Source organism: Platalea leucorodia, assembly GCF_965183815.1.
Source record: "Platalea leucorodia genome assembly, chromosome: 2".
Lineage (NCBI taxonomy): Eukaryota > Metazoa > Chordata > Aves > Pelecaniformes > Threskiornithidae > Platalea > Platalea leucorodia.
The window spans coordinates 26,745,875-26,769,826 of NC_138824.1; the positions used below are offsets into that span (position 1 = coordinate 26,745,875).

Here is a 23,952-nt window from a genome sequence, read left to right on the forward strand (position 1 = left end):
GACAACTGACAGGCCACACCACTGCTCAAAGCATCTTTAAATTTGATTATTCCTGCTTGTTTGTGAATGGAAAACAAAAGGTCACTTAAGTCAAATCTGGGTTGAGTCTCATGAAGTAGCGTTGCAAACTATCAACACTTCTTTGACTAGGGTATTGCTAGTGACTTGCTGCAGTCTCGCACTGCCTCTCTTTTTGGCACATAGTTCCTTTGGCAGCTGTGGTGAGTGAAAAATCTCCCTCGGTGGCTTTTGCACGGTCGTTTCTACTAAACTTCCAAGTGCCGTATTCTCGTGTGTGTTCCAGCTTGTTAGAGAAGGTGATAGATAATCCTGAGACAGAAGTCTGGCCCCGGTTTCTGGAGAGCAAAGCACTGCGCACACATAAATACACAACTGTCAGAGCTGCTCGTGGGAGTACCTCCAGGTAACTCGTAGCAGGGTGCCAAGGGACTTGGTCTCAGAGAGCATCTATGATAGATCTACATATGCTTGGTGCCTTTACAATGACATGTATAGCCACACAAACAGCACTTATAAGACTAAGAAAAATTATTCTTTCCAAGGGACGTGTTATACACTTGCCAAGATCCTCTTCTTGTGCATGTTACATACACCTGGTGTATTGACACTCAGCAGTGAAGATGAACGACTGAGATACAGGTCCTGAAGGACCCACGTCTGTCAGGAATACATCCATGCCATGACACGGGCTGATGGTGATAGATGTCCAGGCATTAGATGCCTCTTATGAGTCCTTTCATTGCTTTGAAGTGTTTTTGCAGTGTAAGTATGGGAAAAAAATCAGTTAAGCACAGGGAAGTATTTTTAGGCGGGGTGTACACTACTGTAAAGCATCCTAGAAGGAGTTCAGAGTGCCTGAGACATCCTATCTTGGATATACCTTGTATAACCAGATAGTGCCAAATATAACATCATTTTCCCCACTTTATTTGCTGCAGGAGATCAAACAGCTGTTCATGGTAATAACTTAATTTGTCATCTAGTTAAAATAATTAGAAGAATGTATATTCCCCTTGAAAGCAAGCTGTGTTGCAGTAGTTGCTCAATGCATTATAACAACACTCACCATCTTGGCTTCTTCTGTCAGGAGGAAAGCAGCGGGAGCTCTTCCCAAGGAACCCAGTCCCATTTCACTTCATGTACCCTGGCTTTGCACAACATATGGAGGAGTTCATAGACACAACTGTTATGTTCCTTGAAAACTAATGTTCATAGAAATTGTACATTACAACATTTGGATTAACTAGAATCATAGAATCATCAAGGTTGGAAAAGACCCTTAAGATCATCGAGTCCAACTGTTAACCTAGCACTGCCAAGTCCATCTATACCATGTCCTCGAGCACCACGTCTACCCGTCCTTTAAATACCTCCAGGGATGGAGACTCAACCACTTCCCTGGGCAGCCTGTTCCAATGCTTGACCACCCTTTCGGTGAAGAAGTGTTTCCTAATATCTAACCTAAACCTCCCCTGGCGCAGCTTGAGGCTGTTTCCTCTCGTTCTATCACTCGTTACTAGGGAGAAGAGACTGACCCCCACCTCACTACATCCTCCTTTCAGGGAGTTGTAGAGAGAAATAAGGTCTCCCCTCAGCCTCCTCTTCTTCAGGCTGAACAACCCCAGCTCCCTCAGCCGCTCCTCATAAGACTTGTGCTCCAGACCCTTCACCAGCTTCGTTGCCCTCCTCTGGACACACTCCAGCACCTCGATGTCCTTCTTGGAGTGAGGGGCCCAAAACTGAACACAGTACTCGAGGTGTGGCCTCACCAGTGACGAGTACAGGGGCGCTATCCTCTCCCTGGTCCTGCTGGCCACACTATTCTTGATACAGGCCAGGATGCCATTGGCCCTCTTGGCCACCTGAGCACACTGCTGGCTCATGTTCAGCCGGCTGTCAACCAACACCCCCAGGTCCTTTTCCGGCAAGGAGCTCTCCAGCCACTCCTCCCCCAGCCTGTAGCGTTGCATAGGGTTGTTGTGACCCAAGTGCAGGACCCGGCACTTGGCCTTGTTGAACCTCATACAGTTGGCCCCGGCCCATCGATCCAGCCTGTCCAGGTCCCTCTGTAGGGCCTTCCTACCCTCCAGCAGATCGACACTTCCACCCAACTTGGTGTCATCTGCAGTCTTACTGACGGTGCACTCAATCCCCCCATCCAGATCATCGATGAAGATATTGAACAGGACCAGCCCCAACACTGAGCCCTGGGGAACACCACTTGTGACCAGCCACCAACTGGATTTGACTCCATTTACCACCACTCTCTGGGCTCGGCCATCCAGCCAGTTTTTAACCCAGCGTAGAGTGCACCCATCCAAGCCGTGTGCAGCCAGCTTCTCCAGGAGAATGCTGTGGGAGACAAAGGCCTTACTAAAGTGTATTAGTCAACTAGTTATTGGCAATATTTTCTTTCATTCATACAGGCATAAGTCTTAAAATTGAGGAGGTGCATCCAAAAGCAAAGTGAGTCCACTGTTTAAAAAAAATAAAAGTAAATATTTACCCTCTAGAAGAATTGCTTGTTACTTCCCTGTTACTTTGCTTCCATGTATTTTACTGCTTTTTCCCCTACTCAGCATGATCCAAATTTCTCAAGTTAAATCAACTTAAATATATGGCTTCCTCTTCTATGTCTTTTACAAAGGAGACACTAACATTGAAACATTCATCTGTAGTGTTAATTCTTTACCGTTTTAATTATTCTGCATTAAATATGGGACTGTAAAACCAGCATTTAGAAACTTGGTAAACATAACAACAGCCATACCAATTATGAGTTTGAAAATCCTTTATCCTTCATTTTACGTGCTCCATAATGCAGTGACTACTCATAATCTAGCAGTTAGAGACCTTTCGCTTTGATTTTTTTTTTCTAGAAGTCTTACATATTGGAAGTTATTTAAGGTGCATTGCCTCTTTTCCCTGCCAACACGTGGTAAAGTTTCAAACCAGCTCTGCTGATTTACATGGCAGTTCTGCAAGGAACTCTGCAGTGGCAGTCATGGTGTTTTGTTTGGGGGATACATTTCTTGCTAACTCATTACTGGAAGTTTGAAAATGCCTTGAAAGAAGACAGGCCTCTCCTTTCATCCTTCCAAAAGTTGGGGGAGAAAGAGTGTGCGCTATCATTACAGTCATGCAGTTTTTCTTCCCATCTAGCTAAATGTCGGCCTTTTAAAAATCCTGCTTAAAGATGCATTTTAAGAACACATGTCAAAGGCAGATTCTCAGGTGAGCTGGATGCTGTGGAAAAGTAGATGTTAAATAGTGACTTACAGACATAAAACCATGGAGAGCGTGAAGTTGAGAAACCACACGTGTGTTAATCACAAATGGACTTCCAGAAAATTTAGAGTTTAATCTCTTCTTTGTACTTTTGGTCTATTTTTGTTCTGGAATGAGGGAAAAGTTGGTTTCACCTTTCAGTTCTTATGCAACAGAACAAATTTAGAAAAATGTTTACATTCCTTCCTGAAGGTTTTTGCTCTGACTATGGCTATTATAAAAGTGCTATAACAACAAGAGCTCAGAAGAAAAATGTTTCATTTCCCTTATGTTGTGCAAATGACAGCATTGTGTGCATATCCAGTCCCCTCTGCCAGCACAGCTCAGTGAGCTTTAAGCTGAATAAGAGGCCCTTTACAACTCAGCTGGTTCTCCTTGCTGAATAACCACATTCTCCTAAAACTACCAGTTTTCTGTCTGATGAAAAAAAAATAATTTTCAAAGCAAAAAAGGGAAGCGAAGAGATGGAGGAAAGCACGGACCAGAGGCGAGGATAGTTCACTTGCCAGCTCTTTGAAGAAGGAAGCAGAAGGCAGCAATAGCAGAGCTGTGTCATGTAATTTTTTTGTTGTTTCCTCTGCTTTTCAAAGTGCCTTGACTATTTGATCTCTAGCAGATAGGTGCTGTAGTCATTTTCCAGCAAAAGGCTTATCTTTATATGCCACTTTTAGAACTATATTTCATAGTGAATGGCAAGACAAACTTTCCCTATTGATCTTCAAAACAACTTGCAAGCAAAATGGCAAGCTATCACACTATCATTCTCTTCATTTCTCTTTCTGAGGCTCACTTTTACATATCTTTTTTTTTTTGATCGTGGTCTCTCAATGAATGTTGGTGCTACTTGACCTTTAAATGTCAAAATCCATTTGAATGGCATTTACTGTGAACTCTGCAGCCATATACTATATATGAATGGCTAATATACATAAGAATCAAGAGATATATTTCATGATTCACAGCTAGGCTTATGAATTCTTTTTATTATTCCTATCACCTCCCCACCCCCATGAAAATAAATTTTCAACTAGCTACTGCTATTTTAAGAAGAGAGTAGGGAAAGTATATACAGGCAAGCTGATTGACATAAGTCAGCTAACTCTTCCAGCTAAAGGTCTGAGTCTGCAAGCTGTTTCTTGTGGGTGGATCTCTCTGCTTAGATTGAGAAGCCTGCAGAATTTAAACTGAAATCAGCTATAGCTAAGCTATAAGGCATAAACCCTTACTTTAAAAGTTCTTCAAACGAAGATCCACCTACAAAGTGAAGTCACTTTACATATCATTATTACCACTTTCCGTTTGCTCCCAGTCAGTTTTAACACACAAATGTTCTCTGTATTTTAATTTTTTGTGTTTGTCTCACATTGGGCAATAAGAAGAGGTTTCCACCACTGCATCTACCTGGATGAAATCTGAAATCTGAACCAGATATCCAATCTTTTTCCTTGAAAAGTTAGGGAGAGGGGCAGAGCAGGGGAGCCAGTCATGAGGAGGGAACTGAAAATATTCCCAGTTCAGTCAACAGTTTCATTCAGGCTCATTTCTCTAACCCAGAGCTGTCTGGCAATGGTTCAGTTATAATAGATGTTCTGTACCCATATCAGCTAGGACAAAATAGCAGATTTTGTCCAGTCCTCATGCCAGTAATAAAAAGAAGATAAAATGTCCCCTTCCTCCATCAATTACTGAAGCAGAATGTGACAGATTTTGAAGCCATTTATTCAAAATTATGCCTGTGGCATGCTGCAGAAGAGAGTATGGATTTCCACTTGTGGCCGTCCTTTTGCTTGCAAAGGTGGACGGGCCTGTTTTACCCATTGAAAGGTCTTCCTGCCTGCAGAGAAGAGGTTTAGCCTTCAGGAAGGGAGAATGAAAAATACTGATTAACTTGCCACTATTTCTCTCACTCACTTGGTCTTGACTGGCAGAAATGGCTGTCACAAAGAAGCAGGATCAGGGCTCTGCTGTACTATGGAAGCAGTCCGTGGCCTGAACAGCCTGCAGGAAACTAGTCATTGTAGAAATCTGGGTATAACATCTTGCTGGGTGGCCAGCCAATAAACACAAATAATTCCGTTTTTTGATGTACAAAAAATGCAAGCATACACAATTTCCACCATTCATTCAGTTTTCATGTTTCATCTTTCTCAGTTAGAAGGCACAGACTCATTTGCAGGTTTTTACCGGTGATGCCTGTCACGTTGAGATGGAGACACCTCTAGAACATGACAGAATTATAGTGCTTACAACACCCACAGGAAAGAGTTGTTATCCCACAGGCAAGTGAGAAATTGAGTCACCGTATCACCATCATCTCCTACAGCCCAGTCAAGTGTCCTAATTATAACATCATTCCCTATTCAGAATCATCTAAGTAAAATGAAGCCTTAAAGGTAAGTACCTCAGTAGTATTGCGGAGCCTTGCTGGTACAACAAGCAATCTCACATTTGAATTATGGACATCTAGGCTAGATCACGACCTGCAGGATGACCTCAGGAGATACTGTAGGCCAAAGCAAGGGCTGCTCAATAATCCCCTGATGAAGTGCCTTATCCTGAAGTAACTGGGGCATGGCCATTACTGGGAACTTTCCACCCAGCCATGCAGAGCTCCCTCCTCTCTGTTCGCTAGTACACATACTGACCCAACGCTACATAGGTTTACTGAGCCTTCCTCCCAATCAAAGGAGCTAATTTGATTACTTAATGGCCTTTAGAAAGCAACTTTAAAACTCATCATCTATTCTTAGCTGAACCACTTCTCCATTCAAAAATGTTTTCCCAAGAGCTCAGCTCGGATGAATGGGATGTTGTCCACGGAGCTGTATGGCTTGCCTGCAAATTCCACTCACCGTCCTGAAAAGTGTACCTGATGATAGTTAAAGGTACAATGCAGCAAAAAAGAAAGAAAATCCTCATATTAAAAAAGAAAGAAAATCCTCTTTCAGTTAGGTAGCTGTCACAGGTATTGCAGATTTTTGTGGTTTTGTGATATATTAGCCTCAAGTTTTCTCAGTCGGTGCAAATCTCCTCCAAGTGGGCAGGCATACTGAACGTGCGCTCCTCGCTGAGCACTGCTGCACTGGGAACACTGGTAACGGTGATGGCGATAGGTACTCCCAGCAAGCAATACCTCTGTTCCTCCATGCTGAAAACACTGCTTTTGGCAGCTGAAATGGTGCCTTCTACACGAAAATTCAAAGACAAAACGAAGACTCATAAATAGAATACAAGTCATTAAAAACCTTTGGTATGAAGTATTTCCCCCAGGTTTGTTTTCATGGTTTTTTTTTGAAAGTAAAGTATTTTAGAACAATAAGTATCAGCATTTGGTACTGTGTTTCCATTTTTTTTCATAGCAAATAGTGTCCTTATTCCAGGGAAGCTGCAATCCTAGCCATGGTGCACGTCCTCTAAGCTGACTTTGATTTCCTACCTTTTCTACCAGGGAGAGGGTGAAAAGGTTACAGAAAACCTCTTCAGCATTCCTTATTAAAGCGACCTTTTCCTTTCACTTGATTATGATTACTCTCGATCTTCTTGTAGACGCATACATTTAATAACATAAAGTGGTATTTAAAAAAAAACAACCTATTTTATTTAACCATTCTAGCAGAGCATTTTTTGTTTGTCAAACACCAAAGACTTCTGGATGACTGTGGAAAACATGTATGTATGTATGTTGTCAATGTATGTGCAATGATGACATCAGTGATGCATTTATTTCTGCACTGTAGAAAAGTCTATTAAAAAGAAATCATCAAAAGTCTGAACTGTTCCAAAGACATTTGAGGGATCTGAAATGGCGTACAGCAGAGAATTTTCTGGTTAAGCGGCATTTCATCATGAAGTGGCCAATAACTGAAACGGAAGCTCTCCCCAGAAATAGCTTTCCTACTTGGCTTGGATAAGTTAAAGCAGAGTTGATGGGAGTTCTCCACCGTTCCTGGTCATCATCCTGATACTTGGACTACTGGCTGGCTGGCTTAGGCTTCCCCCCATTCAGCGTCTGAGTGCTGCAAATCTCATCCTTCGATTTCCAACTTTCCCCTTTTAATGTACAGAGAGCATGAGTAGCAGATTTAGCATCGCAGATTCCCCTTCTGGAACCTAACTTTCAAGCCCTATATAATTTAGTCACTCTTTGAATCTACTCTGTAAAATCCTCTGAAAATCTGGCTCTTAACATAAACCTTAACAACACATTCTGTATTATTTTCTGTTTCACTCCCTTTTTAATATGTCCCTGAAAACATCTCCAGGAATCCACTGGATACTGTTAGACAGTCTTTGCACAGATATATTAGGTAAGTAAGTACCTCATCTGTGTTTACACTCCACAGCTCAAAAGGAACGCCAACAGTGTACAGGTTTACTTTAGAACATCTTCTCTTTCTTTTTTCTTTATATGAGAATTCATCCAGTCCATTAAACTTGTTAAGCTTTATCTCGGCAAGTAAATAAATTATGCCCTCAGCAAGCCTCTTTTCTTCTGTAGCACAAGTATCTTCTTTGCCCCCAAGCACATTTTTAGATTTAAAATAGTCCCTCAAAGGTATTTCTTAAGTAAACCTTTCAAAGGCTTTTATAGAGCAACCTTCCTCCTCTCCCCCTGCTTTGTACCGATGCTTGTTTTAAATTGACGTTTATATGAAGTTTGATACTACAATGTTTGTGTAGAAATGATGAACTTTCCCTCAAAATAACTCAAGCCAAATCTTGTATGGACCGGTTTTGTCTTTAATTGCATAAATCTATCATTTAGATTTTAGGGGGCATTGTTTTGGGTTTGGGTGTTTTGGTTTTTTTTTTTGTTGGCGGTGTGGGTTTTTTTGCACGTCAGAGCTTTGGCTGATAAAGCAGCAGAGTGCTGTTTGTCCTCTGTAGTGTTAGCATCCTCTGTTTTCCATTTTCTGGATCTTTGAGCACAGACTGTTCCTTCTTTCCTCCTCGGTAAATGTCATGGGCACTTCTCCTAAATGCTAGTTCCCTGAGACCAGACAGGTAGTCCATAGACCCACACTAAGCAGTAAAACTCAAGTAATTTCCAGTTAAAGTTTTGATGGTGAGAGGAGAGAGGGCAGACAGTTCAAAAAGGGCATAGCAGGCACTGCTGCAGCCAGTGCTGGCATTAGGAAACAAATGGTGCTGGGAAATTACCAGGCCAGAAAATAATAAATGAACTCTTCTATGGCTCAGGCTTGCAGGTGACCAACTTTAATAAAATGAGATGAAAGAATAATTTTGCAGTACTGTGAAATGCTACAGTGAGAAAGTATGTGCTGCAGATAGATACCAGAGAACCGAAGAACAAGCAATTAAAGCAATTAGGTAGGCAGGGGAGACTACTAGGAGGAGGGAGACAAGTGTTTTTGCCAAGGTTTTTGGAATATCTGCCATGAAAACTGCTATAAATCCCTCCACTGAATACCAGCCCAGAGGGACAGTGTGAAGTGCCAGATCACTGCAGAGGCTTTAGCACAGGTTCAGATTTCTTCCACCCCTATTTTTCTTAGCTTTTCCAAGAAATGCTAATTGCAGTGGTGTCTACATAGTGATAAAGCAAGCCAACCGTGGAGAATGCTCTGCTGTTCTGAGTCATGAGATACCGTCAAACATTGCAAACAACATTACAAGCATGCACGTTGCTATAACTGTTGAATTTTCTCCTAATCATCCCACCTCCAATATGTGTGACTTCAAGTTACATGTGAGCCCTTAGCACGCAGGCCAGGGGGCCGGGGCGAGGACAGAGTAAGTGCATGAACCCATCACTGTAAGGTAACTGGTACACACGTGCCATGCGCTAAAACTGTAAACCCTGGACTGCCAGTAACAATCTGGGGCATGATAATCCTTTAATGAGCAACAGCAGGTGCTAAAGTGCTTAAAGTAAATCACTCCTGCATTTTAGCAAGTTGTTATTTATGTCATCGCTATCACAAGTGCAAATCTGACAGGACTGGCGGCAGCCAGTGACCTCTGCTACTGCGGGCTGGGAGCCGCAGGGGACCCCCAGGCAGGCAGGGCAGAGCAGGCAGGGCAGGGCCTGGCAGGCAGGGGGACAGCCCCAGCCCCGGGCATCGGGCACCTCCCTGGGGACGGGGAGAGCTGAGGCTGGGACAGGCCATCAGCCCGCAACTGAGGTTGGGGATCAGGCCCGATGAGGGGAACCAGGGTCAGACACAGCCCGGGATGCTCGAGGCACCAGTCGAGCCAAGGAATTTGAGTGTGTTTTTGTAATACCAAGTTTTCGCTCTTCTAATTTTGATTGGGTTGGAAAGAGGTATTTTTCTGTCTCCGGCAAGCACTTTGTTGATTTGGATTGTTAGGAGTTCCCATTACTCCTCCAGTTTAGCACGTCTGTGGGTACACTGAGAAACACCAGCCTCTTAATGTTTTCATACAAATTAAGAAACATTAGCCGAGGCAGCAATGAGCACAGCACAGCACAGTAAGTTTTCAGACTTGGTGCTTCACTGCAGATGTCCAGACTGGAAAACACAGCACAGACGTACGGTCTTCCACTCATCTCCTCACCAGCCACGCGAAGGACGCACGGTTCTTGCACCCCTCCGAGCCAGGACGGCCGCAGCGGCACAGGAGCAGCATCCGTCCTCACTGTTCAGGTGCCAGTGAGAGACCAAAGGTTTGGCCTGAGACATGATTTCTAATGGCAATCTAAGGCAAGGCAGATAATTTAATCCAAAAATTTTAAGTGTATTTGGACAAATTATCCTTGCCCTAGAAATATATTACACTAATGAAGTTACGCTGTCAGCCACTGCAGGCCTGGCAGGACTTGCAAACTATTTTAATCCTCCAAGAACACATTTGCCCAGCCAATAATTCGACTTGTCATTAGTAAATTCCTAGCTCAGCTTTTTAAGAGGCAGGAACACACAAAAAGTATTGATTTCTAGGTTATTGATTCCTGTCACGATTGCATCAGTTTTCTTCTAAGGTCTGTAGCAAATTGATCTATGTGCTATATTTTCCCACCTGTATGTTGAAGGTCCATAGGCTTTACAGAGAGCTTTTTAGAATAATGCAGCAGCTTGTTGCTTTGATTTCAAAAGAGCATGGAGCCTGCCAAATCTCTTCAAAGGGAAGAGGAAAAAAAAGAAGGTAATTTGTCCTTGTAAGTGCTGATGCAACATGAGAATAGATCCGAGGGCCTTGTAAATACGGCGCTTAAAGAATAGGTCCTCTGTTGTGTGCTGGGCTGTTGCAAGAGGAAAAGATCACCCCAAAGCAGAGTCAAATTGCAGCTCAGTATTTCTTCTTGGCTCAGACTCTCTACTGATCTTGGGTGTCACTCTCCCTAACCAGACCAAGAAAAAGAAAGACTTTTTCAAGAACAGGATTTAACCTACCTAGCTACATGTTAGACAGGTTATTCTGAATTTGTCATCCTGTATTCTCTTTCTAATCAGTGGAGTGAAACCCAGTAGATGTGTCATCTGATCCATTTTAAGCATCTTTGTTAGAATGAGAGGAACTGCTCTCTGAAGGTTTCTGTTTTTTTCCTATTGACTACACATGGTGTGCATGGTGATTAGCTCAGACTTAGATGTACGAGTTTTAAGCCCCAAGTTGGGACAGATTATTCCCACACTTACATTTCCTTCTTTTCCCCTTCTGCTCTTTTTTAAGATGTCTCAGTATCCTATTCCTAATCAGCACAGGACGAGTCAAGGGGGCACTCCCTTGTTGCTTCATCCTTCCCCCAAAATAACCCTTCAGCTGTGCACGATTCCTCTGGCCCCAGCCCACGTTGCTCCCTTACACCACATCATTCCTTAGCAGATTCCCCACAAGACACCTGCTAGTTGTGAGGAGGGATCGGGCAGCTGCAGGAGGAAGCGCCTGTTGTACGGAGGCGGGGGAGCAAGGCGTGTCCTCGGCCACACCTCACAAGGGAGCCTTCTCTTTCCAGGGCTGACATTTTTGCCTTTGACAAGATTTGCACAGCAACTGGTGACATTGCTGGGCTGTGTTCATTGGAAATACCCTGACATGAATCTTTACTGGTAATTCTTTTCAGTAAGATGCAGCAGCCAGAGCTGTTAAGTTTCTGCACCAACGTAGCACCAATGTTATCCATTTTCACTGTAAGACAAAAGAAAACCCGTTTGCTTTAGGTCAGGCTTACTTAGGCTCATTGTGTTTTTACCAGTTGGCTTCCTTCCAGCACTGGTGTATTTATCTTCGTACCACTTTTCAGCACCAGAAACATACTATTCTCCCCACTTCACAGATGGGTTCCTGAAGCAGAGTTCACCTTCTCCCAGGCAACACAGGGAGGGCTGAGGAAGTTACATGGGAACCAGAGCACAGGAACTTCACCAGCCGGTAAATGAAGCTCTGCTGCTTACACCAGGGAAGACAGCACCAAGCAAGTCTTTGATATGGAATCCTGATGGAGTAGTGGTGATCCCCAAACATGGGCCAGGCCGTGGCAACAGAGCACTCCTAGCTGCAAAATTTGAAGAAACCGCATTGCCTGCACCTGGCAGCCCAGTTCCAACTTAGGAACTGCCTAGGTACCCCTGGGCATGAGCACAAGCAGCTGATAAGCCTCTTCTAGCTAGGTGCAGTGAAGCACCTGCAACAAGTCAGTGCTGTGTTCTCAGCCCTGTTTTGTCCCTGGTTATAACGGGCAAAGGAACTTCAGCTGGGGATAGTGCCCCTCAAATAATCTGCCTTTCTAGAGGGAGAACCAGAGATGCTCAAAATGGTCCCGTGCTAAGCAGAGCAGACTGTTGTCCATCTCAGTCCTTAGCTCTACACTGTGGGTGGACAGAGTGCAACTCCTGTTACTGCGTTACTACCAGCAGGCATACATCTCTCTTGCCATTGCTATCAGGTGATGGGCCAACATCTCTGGTCACGGAAAGGATGTCTGAGAGCTTGGTAAGGAGAGTCACAAGCACCATGGGAAATTTCTATACAATAATGGGAAGGGTACCGCTAAGCCAGCTAGCTGTTACCTGTTCTGCCAGCCAGAGGACACAAAACGCACCTTGATTCTCCTTCATGAGAAAACTTGTGGAGTCTTGACAGTCTTTTTCAGGGGATGCTGCCAGCTACACAGAGCATGCCACATGGAGGACAGGAATGTGGTGAAAACCACCTGTGAGACAGGCAGCTTCCCCAGAATGGGTTCAGAGGTTAAACCCATTCCGGTAGCTCAGCTGTTGCTGGTTCTTGCTGAAAGGATGGCACAGGCTGGGTGAGCCCTTTCTGTAGAGCGGTGCATCGGTTTGCACACAGAACCATAGGGAAGGCCTGGTCCCGTCCGCATGCTGCTCCTGTAGACGTGAGATACTCATTTGGGCTCTATGTGGTTCTTAGTTAGCAGTTTATGGGACAGATTAGTGAAGTTCAGGAGAACTGGATTCCAAGCTGTAACCTACAAGGAACAACATACAATGTTTGTATCTTTGGAAGAGAGGGTTAAGCTGATCTGCCAAGTTAAACAACATACTGCCACCTTTGAATAAACCTCATTATCTGGTCTAGAAATGTCTGCCATTAGTGTGCCACTTGTATGCAAAGAGACAAAACTGTTGCAATTAGCTGTGATTTTCATTCATGCACTTTACTTTTGCTTCCAACCAGAGTTAGTTCAAATTACTGTTTGTTTGACACCAGCCTGGCAGCAACAGCAGAAGCTTGATAACATAGAGGTTTGTTTATTTATTTATTTATTTATTTGCTTCCTACTGTGTCTGAATCACATTTCTAAAAATGCCTGCACAGCATCATCCACTACTGGAAATGTATTAAGACTAAATTATGCATCTCATGTTGACCAGTGGAGATGGAATATCATAGGAATGAGGGAAGCTGTGAACTGTATCACCTAGTCAGTTATTTATATGGAGAACCCATTAAACAAAGTATTTAAGCAATGAAATATCTTGCTTATTGTTAATAATATCCTGAATATGAGGAAGCTCATCACCCAGGTTCTCTGGAGTCTGTGGTTGTGCTGCATAATTACATAATAATCAACCACACAGTCAATGCCTATCCAGTAAACATTTTAATTTTATTCTATCATAGAGGAATACAGTGGTGCTATATTGATTTATTAAAAAGAAAAATCACGACTCAGTATCCTCTTAAATCACAAGCTTTAAAGAAAAAGTATTTTGGGAAATAAGAAATGTTTGCTCACCAGCATTTGAGTTTTTTAATTCATACTTTCTAGCAACAATACAAGTAAATACTTAAAATGCCATAGCTGCCTCAAAATCATGAGTCATCTGAAATCAGTGAGTAACCATGTAAGGGAAGCATACTCTCAAGTCCCAAGAGCTAGGATATCAAATTTGTCGGTCCATCAATTAAAGGCCCTTACACACTACAACCAGTACATCTGGAATCCCAATTACATTCTGTGCTGCAGGAAGAAGTTTGGCCAGATTCAACCCTTCAGTTCTAATCCTATCTTCCTCTGACGTTTGGCTTCTTTCACTCACTGACCGCAACTATCAGCAATTCAGTTTCCCATTTTTGTAGAATATGACATGCACAGACCTTAGAGGAGACAGAATTTACCTTGTAATGGTTACAACATTACAAAAGATCACCCTGTCGCGAAATCAGGGAAAAAACAGACATCACTACACTCCCATCTCCACTTCAAATAAACCTAGCTCTGTGACTCAGTCTTCTATGCCTGAAATTATACTACATACTGTGCTTTGAAGGAGTAATTACTCCTGTATGTGCTGAAATATTCATATAGAAGATATTGTATAAAGACATGTAACTTTGCATTGCTCCAAATGTAAACTAAACCCTTTTCACAGCACAGCATAATAGTAGTGAGAAAAGTCCACACAAGATAAAACCAGGAATTTCAAAACACACATCCATCCAAAACCACCAAACCAAACCAAACCAAAAATTCCAATGGTTTAGGAAATCTAGTTTTATTCAGGTCCAAAGAAATAACACAACATTTTTGAAACCAAAAAACTATCTATCTTTGCTGTTGCAAAGAAACTTGAGTCATCAAACTTAATCATCAGGGTGCCCTTATTTTCAGAAAGATGGGAGGAAAATGAAATGCCAAGTAATTTAAAGAGTTAGAGTACAGAACTATAACCATTTTGCACAGCAAACATTACAGCTGGAGACACAATTAGAATGGTCAAACACGTGTTTTAGGGCTTAATTATCATACTTCTGAGTTTCAAATACTGAGGTTGTTCCTGGCAAGCTGAAACAGGGGCTAAGAAGTATATAGTCTGCTCCTCTCAGGCCATGACTGTACCAAACTGTACCGATAAACATATCATCTTCTTAGGCTTCAAAAAAAAAAAAGTATCTTTTTAAGTCCTCAGTCAGGACTACCCATGAGGGAAGCGTCCAAGTCTCCTGCTGTGAATAAATGCCATTCTGCCACATTTGTGCAATGCTTCCAGTTATTTTGAGGTGCTACAGGGACCAGACATGAGTGCACTGACTAACATTTGATTCAGAGACAGCAGTAGTAAATGTCTGCTGCCTGAATCCAAGAACTGGATATTCTTCACTACTGCAGATGTCCCTTGTCTTTTATGCCAGTAGGACCATTATGGTGATTTTTTCCCTCTCCTTCCCCACAATAAGAAATGCCAGCACAATCAAAATTTGGTAACTTTCCATGTGAAAAACAGGAACAGAAGAGTGCTAACCTAATCAGCTGTGCTATGCTTTCAGCTGTGACTGTGGGAAAAAACTGGCCAGGCAGACCACCCTGCTTACGAAAGAATGATACCAGGTGCATCATGGTAACACTAGAAATATCTCTAATAAATCTCATACCACGCAAGAGAAAAAAATGAGGTTTCCATACTGAATATGCTGTACAATACTGCAAGTCTTCTTTCTCTGCATTTCAGAATGACATCATTGATCTTTTTGTATGAGTTTAATTACAGCCTCACTTTAATGCTGCCAGTAATAAGGAACTATTAGTACTGCTCTTAAAGAGGCAAAAAGCTTTATTAGATACTGCAAAGAGGTAGGGATGCTCTTAAAAATAATAAAGGGCAGTCAATCAATCACATTTGCTCTGCAAAGAGCTTTTAAGATGTAACCCAGAGGCTTGAAGCTTCATTACCAAAACATTTTTCCTGTTGCCACTTAAAAAAATTCTGCTGAATTTTAATGACTAAAATGTATGTAATGAAACTGCAACAATAATTGCATGCTTAAGAATGAAAATACAAAGTAGTTCTACTTTCATTGAAGAGATGACTTTAAAGACTGGCACTATTTTGGACCCTAAAAACACATGGATCAGTGCCACTGAAGAATACCTAGAGATTTTTATGGAACCCAGACTGTGGATACAAAGGTTCACCTGAGAGTTCAAATTTCAAATAGCAACATACCAGTATCAGGAAACATAATGTGTATATAGTGTTTAAAAGAAACAACCCCATCCATGAGATAGATAGGCTCTGAAGAATCCTTAATAAAAACTGCTCAATTTTTCTTTCATTTCTCCGCATTACTAGTGCCTAAAGTAGCTGGAAATGGTGCTGTGCTTCCAAACCATTCAAAGAGAAAGTGGTGGTCAACACAGGATCTGTGGCAACCCAGCTTTTAAAAAAGTTAAATTTGGAGGTGTACTGTCTTCTCTGCTGTGGTAAGAAAGCTCATGGAATATAAAACAACTTTATACTGTAAAGGAACTCTACGGTATGGTATCATGTAAGAAATCAGACTGGCTAGTAAACTATGCTGTCAGTCTTTTTAAAAGCCAAATGAATGGCATGTTCAGCTGTACCAACATGAGACAACTTGAGGGTCTCTCTTTGGTGCCTGTACTGAATGGGGATGCCCTTGGATGGAATTTTATCTGAGATTTACCATTCTGAGTGGTGAGACAATACTTCAGGTTACATCAGTCTGCCTTTTTCTTCTTCTTGGTTGAGAGGTCAAAAATGTTAGAGGCTTGTTTGTTTTCAATGGTTGCTGGTGCAGTCAAAGAGTTCAAGGATCTACCTAGTGTATAAAGAAATGAACTGTTTTCCAAGGCTTCCAGCTCCCTGACACCCAGAACCACTGATGAGAACCAGAGTGGAACGGGTGAGAGATCACCAGAACAAAGATGGCAACTAGAAGAACAATTCCATTAGGCAGAGGAACACTTACATTAAGGCTGCCAAGAAGACATGCCAGTCTGGGTTTGGTATTATAATATTGCACAAATACCTTCATTTTCAATTTAGAAACTTTCAGTTAAATTAAATTTTTTTAAAAAGCAATTGGATGTTCTTGGCATTAATATTAAATCAGTGCTTTAGTTTTGGAAGCTGCTTCACTCCTACGGTCTTTTTAATCGATCCTTTTTGGGCATTAACCATCTTCGGATTTCCTGGAACACTGTATCTCCCTCTGAAATAAAATGGGTGAAGTTAGTCATCAAGTGCCACAATCCCTGTAAGCTTTAACTGCTAGAAATTTGCATGCTTTTTAAATTTGCATAACTGATTACTATTGTCAATTAATAAACCTGAGAGAGGAAAAAACAAGTATATTTCTGGGTTCGCAGGCTAGCAGAGCATCTAATTATTCTGCATACAAACTCAATCCTCATCTCATGATTCCTGACTACTTCCTGTTACCTAAATGATGGCATTCAAAGAACACGAACAGAATACTAAACATTTGCACAAAGAGAATGATAAATGGCTAAGGAGACATTTTCATCAGTTACATAATCCCCATTAGGAAATGGAAAAACACTTCATGTATATGTAGTTACAGTTCTCTGCAGGTATTCCACTGTCCTGGTTTTGGCTGGGATAGAGTTAATTTTCTTCCAAGTAGCTGGTATAGTGCTGTGTTTTGGATTTAGGATGAGAATAATGTTGATAACACACTGATGTTTTGTTTGTTGTAGTGCTTACACTGGTCAAGGGCTTTTCATCTTCCCATGCCCTGCCCGGTGTGCAAGAAGCTGGGAGGGGGCACAGCCAGGACAGCTGACCCAGCCTGGCCCCAGGGCTATTCCATACCACATGACGTCATGCTCAGTATATAAACTGGGGGGAGCTGGCCAGGGGGCAGCGATCGCTGCTCGGGGACGTGCTGGGCATCCATTGGTGGGTGGTGAGCAATTGTATAGTGTATTACTTGCTTTGTATATTATTATTGTATTATATTATTATTATTATTACTACTACTATTCTATTTCATTTTACTTCAATTATTAAACTGTTCTTATCTCAACCCACAAGTTTTCTGACTTTCACCCTTCCAATTCTCTCCGCCATCCCACCGGGGTGGGGGGAGTGAGCGAGCGGCTGTGTGGTGCTTAGTTGCTGGCTGGGGTTAAACCACGACATCCACTCTGGAGACACATGCTCTTGAGCCCATGATCTTACATAGGAAATGCTGCCAGCAGACTTGTGAAGTGGTACTCATCATGGATACATACACCACCTACATGAACCCTACTAGAGCTATTTTCATCTTGATCTTCTAAGAGAAATCAGTGGGAATGTAAACAAATCTCGGGGGGGAGATGGTGATTCCACAAACTGGAAGGGTCATTCTCATGATCAAGCAGCATGCATCTCTACTCTTATGCAACATACATTTGTTTCTCTCCCTGTTCATTACTACAATGGACAGACAGCACTTTACATACTCTAATGACAATATACAAGGTTTCAATGTCTTTCTCAAGCAATAGGCATTCTGAAGGAAGATATATCACAACATCACATAATTATATGCATGATGGTAGCCAGAGAAATATTTTGTTATGCAGTAGAAGCTGTGATGACATGATCTATGCAAGCTTCTAATTTCTGGGAAAACAGCCCACAAAGTTGTCCACAGGGCTCACTAGTCTTCTTGAGATTGACACATCCTTTGTGCCAGCTCTTAAAAGCAGTCATGGTCTTGAAGGGACAGCTGCTCCCATAGAGATATGGAGCTGCTTCCACTCAGAGCTTAGAAGATCAGAACCCAGGGCCCCAGTTTGCTCACTAATCAACTGATTATTCAAAATCAATTGATTAATCTGTAGATCACTGTAGAGCTGGACCAAGCAGACAGCATATGTCTGTGGGGAATTCTGCAGGCAGCAAAACCTCTTTCCACTCAAAACCAGCTGGACTTAGAAGCCAGGTAGTTGCAGCCAGTGCAGTGTTGAAACTGAGCTAATCGGCCCTGCCATACGCCTCAGTATAACAGTAAGGGCTCAGAATGACATTAAATTAAATCGGCTGCTCAGACTGCATCAGAGACATAAGTAAGTCATCAAGACATCCATGTTTTTTCCCAATTGTCAGCTAGCCTATCTTCTTGTCCTGTGAAATACCATAAAAAGGACATCTACTGAACTTGGCTTTTACATTTGGATGGCCAGGAAACAGAACGCATCAACAATTAGCGTTAACAATTACTACTCAAGAATATTTCAGTGTTGCATTAATATATAAGTTGGGTTTTCCATACCTGTACCTACACTTAAAACAAACATTAAACATAGTTTCTTAGTATGGTTTGAAATCCAGTGAAGGTGGGCGTTTTCTGAAGGGCCAACAGAAGTGAGCTACGAACGCTGGACAGAAAATTTTCAAATTATTCTCAAGAACATGTTTATTTTCAATCATGCAGCTCTTCTCTTATTTGAATGAAATTATTTCTCATTAATGTCAGCTTGAATGAACAACCTTCAGGCTGTAAATCAAAACATAATTAAAAAGGAATAATATAACAATGGCTGTGTTAACCTTGTGATGATCAAGGGGTGCTTACTTACATTCTAGTATTTCCTTAAAATACAAACTATGCCAAATCCCCATTCTTATCTCCATGTTGCCAACTAAGACCAAAGTTTGCCCTGAAAGTTCTAAGTCACTGGTTACAAATTCCAGTGCTTTGCAAACTGGGTCCTTTGCTACTAAGGACAATTTAAAAGATGAACAATTCCCTTCATGTGTGTAAAGTACTTTGAAAAGTTAAAAAAAAAAAATCCTCTGAGGGAAAATGGGTTGAAATGGGATATTTTGTTACAATATGCATCTTCTGAGACCAGTAATTACAGGACACTTTTCTTTTACACTTTATTTTCTTTTGTTTGATATAAAGAAAATTACGGAAACACACTGTCACATAATTTCAGGGCAAGTAATGGTCTACTAAAATAAATTATAAAAAAAACCCAACATAATTACAGATCAGTGCTAACCCTCAGCAAATCTCACTATCTGGCTGATGATATTTAATCTCTCAGCAGAGACAGTGAATTCTCCTAGTTCTAGCTTCCTGACCTTCTCCACATGACCTATGTTAAACATCACTGGGGCCAGAAGCAACACACAGGCTATATAGGGGGTAACTCGGACCCATACGGTGCTTTTTCTGTATTGAGAAACTTCAGTTATAGACTTTAATTCATATTGTACTGCATTAATTCATATTCTACTAATATCCTCTCCTGGAGCACGAAGATCCACTGTTCCAATTTATGAAATCCTGTGATTCTGTGCTCATACAGAATGAAAGGATAAAGCTGGTAAGCAAATATGTCTACATAATTTCATGTTTATAATTTACTCATTACATTTTCAGATGTTCCCAATAGGTATTGTGTATGCTCATTTTAATAATACAGGTAAGTGGGTTCATGGTATTTACTGTGAGATACTAAATACATAGAAACCATACTAGCTCAGGAAGTCTCCAAATATAAAGTATTTGGGAGAATTCCAAAAGGAAATGTTACATCTGCCTGCTTACGCACTTTTGTAGGCATCTACTTATGGCCACTGGAGGCAGGATACTGGGTCCAACACACTTTTGATGTGATTCCCTATATTCTTCGTACTTTATATTTTTAACATTTTCAGTTCAGTTAAAAAATAAATCTCCTCCAACTTCAAGCTTTCTAACAAGCACTACAATCAGAAATTCATTTTATTTCTATATAGCTCTGAGTAGGTGGGCTCTTTTGAAATTTAAATTTCTAACCCATATAACTAAATAGGAATCTGTTAAACAATGAAGCCTTTATATGTTGTCATATAAAATCACTCACATTATCATCCACAAAAAGCTTTACATTCTCTATTGGCTAAAAAGGACCAAGCAAGGTATTATTTAATTGAATTACTCTTAATGGACTAAAGGGTATACTTGTTGCTCCCAACTCTGCAGTAATATAGAAAAAAATGATCCATTTTAATCACAGGTTGAAAGGGAAGAGCATCAGAGGTATTGTAAGATTTTAAAAAGGCCACTTAAATAGATATATTTTCAATATTGCAACACATATAGTATTAAATAAAACTGATTGAAAAGCAGTATCAAAAATGATGTTAATATTAATACTTTGTCAGTAGGATTATGCTCAGTGATATTTACCATCAACAGAGAGTTGCAATATTCAAAGCAGAGTACTTACTTAGCAAAAATAATAACCCAGAAAACATAGGGAAAATAAGGGAAATTTACCTCAGTATCTGGTTTTCTCCCTTGCCTGTCAGAGCATCTGTTTTTTGCCTTTCAATAATTTTAAGTGTAGTTGAGGTCTGCAATAGCCAAATTTTTACAAAACAAGTTAAATTCTAACCACAATCACAGTTAAAGAAGTAAAATTTTTTCAAACTAATTTTGACCCAATATGGTCTTACTGTACTTAAAGTACTTTAAGCACATATTATACTGATGCCTTCTTGATTTGGGGAATTGAACACATGCGAAAATCCCTTGATGTGCAAAAATACCATTATTTATTAAGCTGGACGATGAGAGAATATGTAATTTCAATCAGCATATTTTTGGTCATACTGCCTATAACTCCACATTTTCAATGAAGAAGCATTATATTTCTAACATACTTCCCTGAATGGGAAACAAAACAAATTATAGTGACTTAGTTGTACTTTTGAATGATTAAACCATTAATTAAGAACAGGAACTACTTTAAAAAAATTAACACAGCATGGAAATCTTTGCATGATCTGCAAGCCTACATTACTGGACATACTGGGAAAAAAAACCCAACAGTTGCTACCCTTGCTATTGCATTTAACAGAATCTGAGCAGGATTAAATCAGTTGGTTCTCCTGTTCCTTAGCTCACAGGGCTCCCTCCTCACCCAGCACTTGCTGGCTCATCCAGCTGCCTTTTCTAAAACTACCTGTCAGAGGGACAGCTATACCATGGACAGAGAAACAGAAAACACAGAAGGTTTAGGGCTCGTCTGGCTGCTGTGCACACCTGGGTGTCTAATGTAAGTAAGTGAACAGAATTTTCTCAGCCCCTTTAAACAGATCCATCAGGAACATGTAATAAGTATATGATAATCATGATACACAACGTATCAGCCACACCAGGCCAGTGAAGACTTTTTGAAAGCCTAGAGCTAGATTTTGGAGCTACCTAAACAAGGTTCAAGGTTTGGATTATTACATTACATTACATATTACATTAGAACATTACATTTTATAGCATGTGTGAAAATATCTTGCCCTTGTGAGAAAAAATTCTGGCAGTGAAAAGAAGCATGTCTCACTGCTTATAAGACAATGTTTGCTACTGTGCTTCCATGTATACAATGCACCAGGCAAGTATTCCTGACCCAGTCATAGCAAAGTCAGCTATAACTAAAGCAGAGTCTTTTCAGAGTGCAAAGCGTAAAAATGGAATAGGATCTGCACAGATTTACTTCCTTGAAGGCAAGAAAGTTTTTGCACTTAAGGAACTCTAGTATTAAAGATGATGACTAGTGTAACTTATCATCTTTCTGAGCAGATGTGATTCTGTGACACATGAGGCAAGACCTATGCTCAATTGCATTCACTGTTTTTTTTTTAATTTATACAAGTATAGAGTTCCAGTATATACCATTATTATCCATAGCGCTGTTTTTGCTGGTACAGCTTACTCCAGGCCTATCCCAACTAAAATGAGCTGTTGTTGCACAAGCAGCTTCCCAGCTGTACCCATCTACAATTGTGGGCTTTTTCTCCAAAGAAATCCCAATCACAAGTCAGACTCTACTATGCTAGCAAAAGTTTTTGGTAAAAATCTGGCCTGAAAGAATGGCCCTTTTAAAGATCTGCTATCGTTCTTCTTTGCCTGCTTCTAAAACCAATTTCTGAATACCACCAGAAAGTGCTTTGAGATTTGTGGAGTCCAAATCCCAAACCAACATTTTTTCAGATTGAAAACAAAACAAAAAAAGCAAACAAGAAGACACCATAAACCATCAGTGCCTCTAGCATGAGTTCTAAAGTTTGTGAAATCTTTAATTTATTTTAAAACTGTCATTTAAAATTGACTATGGATCCAGACAAGACAAACAACAAAAGCACACAGAAGATACATATATTTTGTAAAAAAACAGAAAAGCACTCACTAATAAAAAAGGTGAATAAAAGAAATGTCTGCTCAGAAGCATCTTTCTCTTCTGCTTCTGCCGCAGGCTTCAGGAGGGATCCAAAACAAAGTAGAAAAAAACCCAAAACATCTGGGATTTTTTAACACCTACCATTAAAAACTTCCATTCTATTCTTGTTTTTTTTACTGTGAGCTATAGAAAAGCACAAACATAATGAGGAAAAAAAGGGCTAAAAACCATTATATCCATTCTCTGTAACTAAGAGAGTGTCACTGGAATATATTGTTGTCACAGGATAACAATATCCTGTAGTGTATTTACTTTGGAATGTATGGAAAATGTTAGTCTATGGGTAAATGCTTCTAACTCAACTGCTGCCAACATTACTGTGCAGACTCTAGAACAGTGAAATTTTAATACATCCGAAAGAGTCTACACTGAATGTAAGTAAGTTTACCTCTACCCCTATTGTTAAAATGAACTGCTAAAAGGGAAGGCAAACATATGTAGATTTTAAAAGAATGTAAAAGCAACAATCAAATCAAAGTCATAGCAGAACAGGACCTGAAGGGACTGGATGAGCCACTGATTATTTTGCAATCAACAGTCAACCATGATTATGCTGACGGCCATGTTGAGATTAGCAATGTAAAAGGTAGATGTCTAATCTAAACTACTCACCTAGGCTACCTATAGCTCAGGAAGAGAGACAGATAAGTCCCTGGGAAATTCATTTCATCTTGATCTAAAACAGGTGTCATGGTTTGCACCTTAAACATGCTTCTCTTTCCACAGATTACAGAGGATCCCTCTACAACTACTTTAGATTGGCTGTTCAACATTCAGAGAACTAAAGATAGGGAGATTAATCTGAAGATTATTATTTTGTTCTCATATGATTCTGAAATCCTGGGGGCAAATAATTGATTACTGAAAATATAATGCACTAACTACCTGGAGTGTTGGTGGCAAAATCCTAGTCCCTAATGCCCCGTTTAAGTGACATAGCAGTGCATATACCTCACTTCAAATAATGTTTTATGCATGTTTAAGTCCTTTTCTAGGCAGCTAAACATGGGCACTCCTCTTGCTAGCATGTTCAGTAATAAAATCATCTTTTATTTCCTACCTTCTTCCTCCAGCAGTTCCCAGTTTCACTGGTAATGCAAAGATACCAACAGTTATCATAGGCATTTCCTGGGCTCTTTCTTGGTTTCATGCTGGAAAGTTAGTTTAAGCAATTCTTTCAGATTTCCCAAGGCAGCAATGAACCT

At 40.8% G+C, this 23,952-nt stretch overlaps 1 protein-coding gene across 1 annotated transcript in view; it reads right to left on the bottom strand.

Annotated features, from left to right (window-relative positions):
* Positions 1-16,610: 16,610 nt before the first annotated feature.
* Positions 16,611-23,952, bottom strand: part of LOC309586886 (coiled-coil domain-containing protein 169-like) — a gene marked incomplete at both ends in the record, with an annotated part of 32,283 nt that continues 24,941 nt past the window's right edge. The window contains 2 exons of the mRNA XM_082304513.1: positions 16,611-16,713; positions 20,788-20,864. Of these exons, the coding sequence (XP_082160639.1) occupies positions 16,611-16,713; positions 20,788-20,864 (180 nt within the window). The remainder of the gene's footprint in view (positions 16,714-20,787; positions 20,865-23,952) is intronic.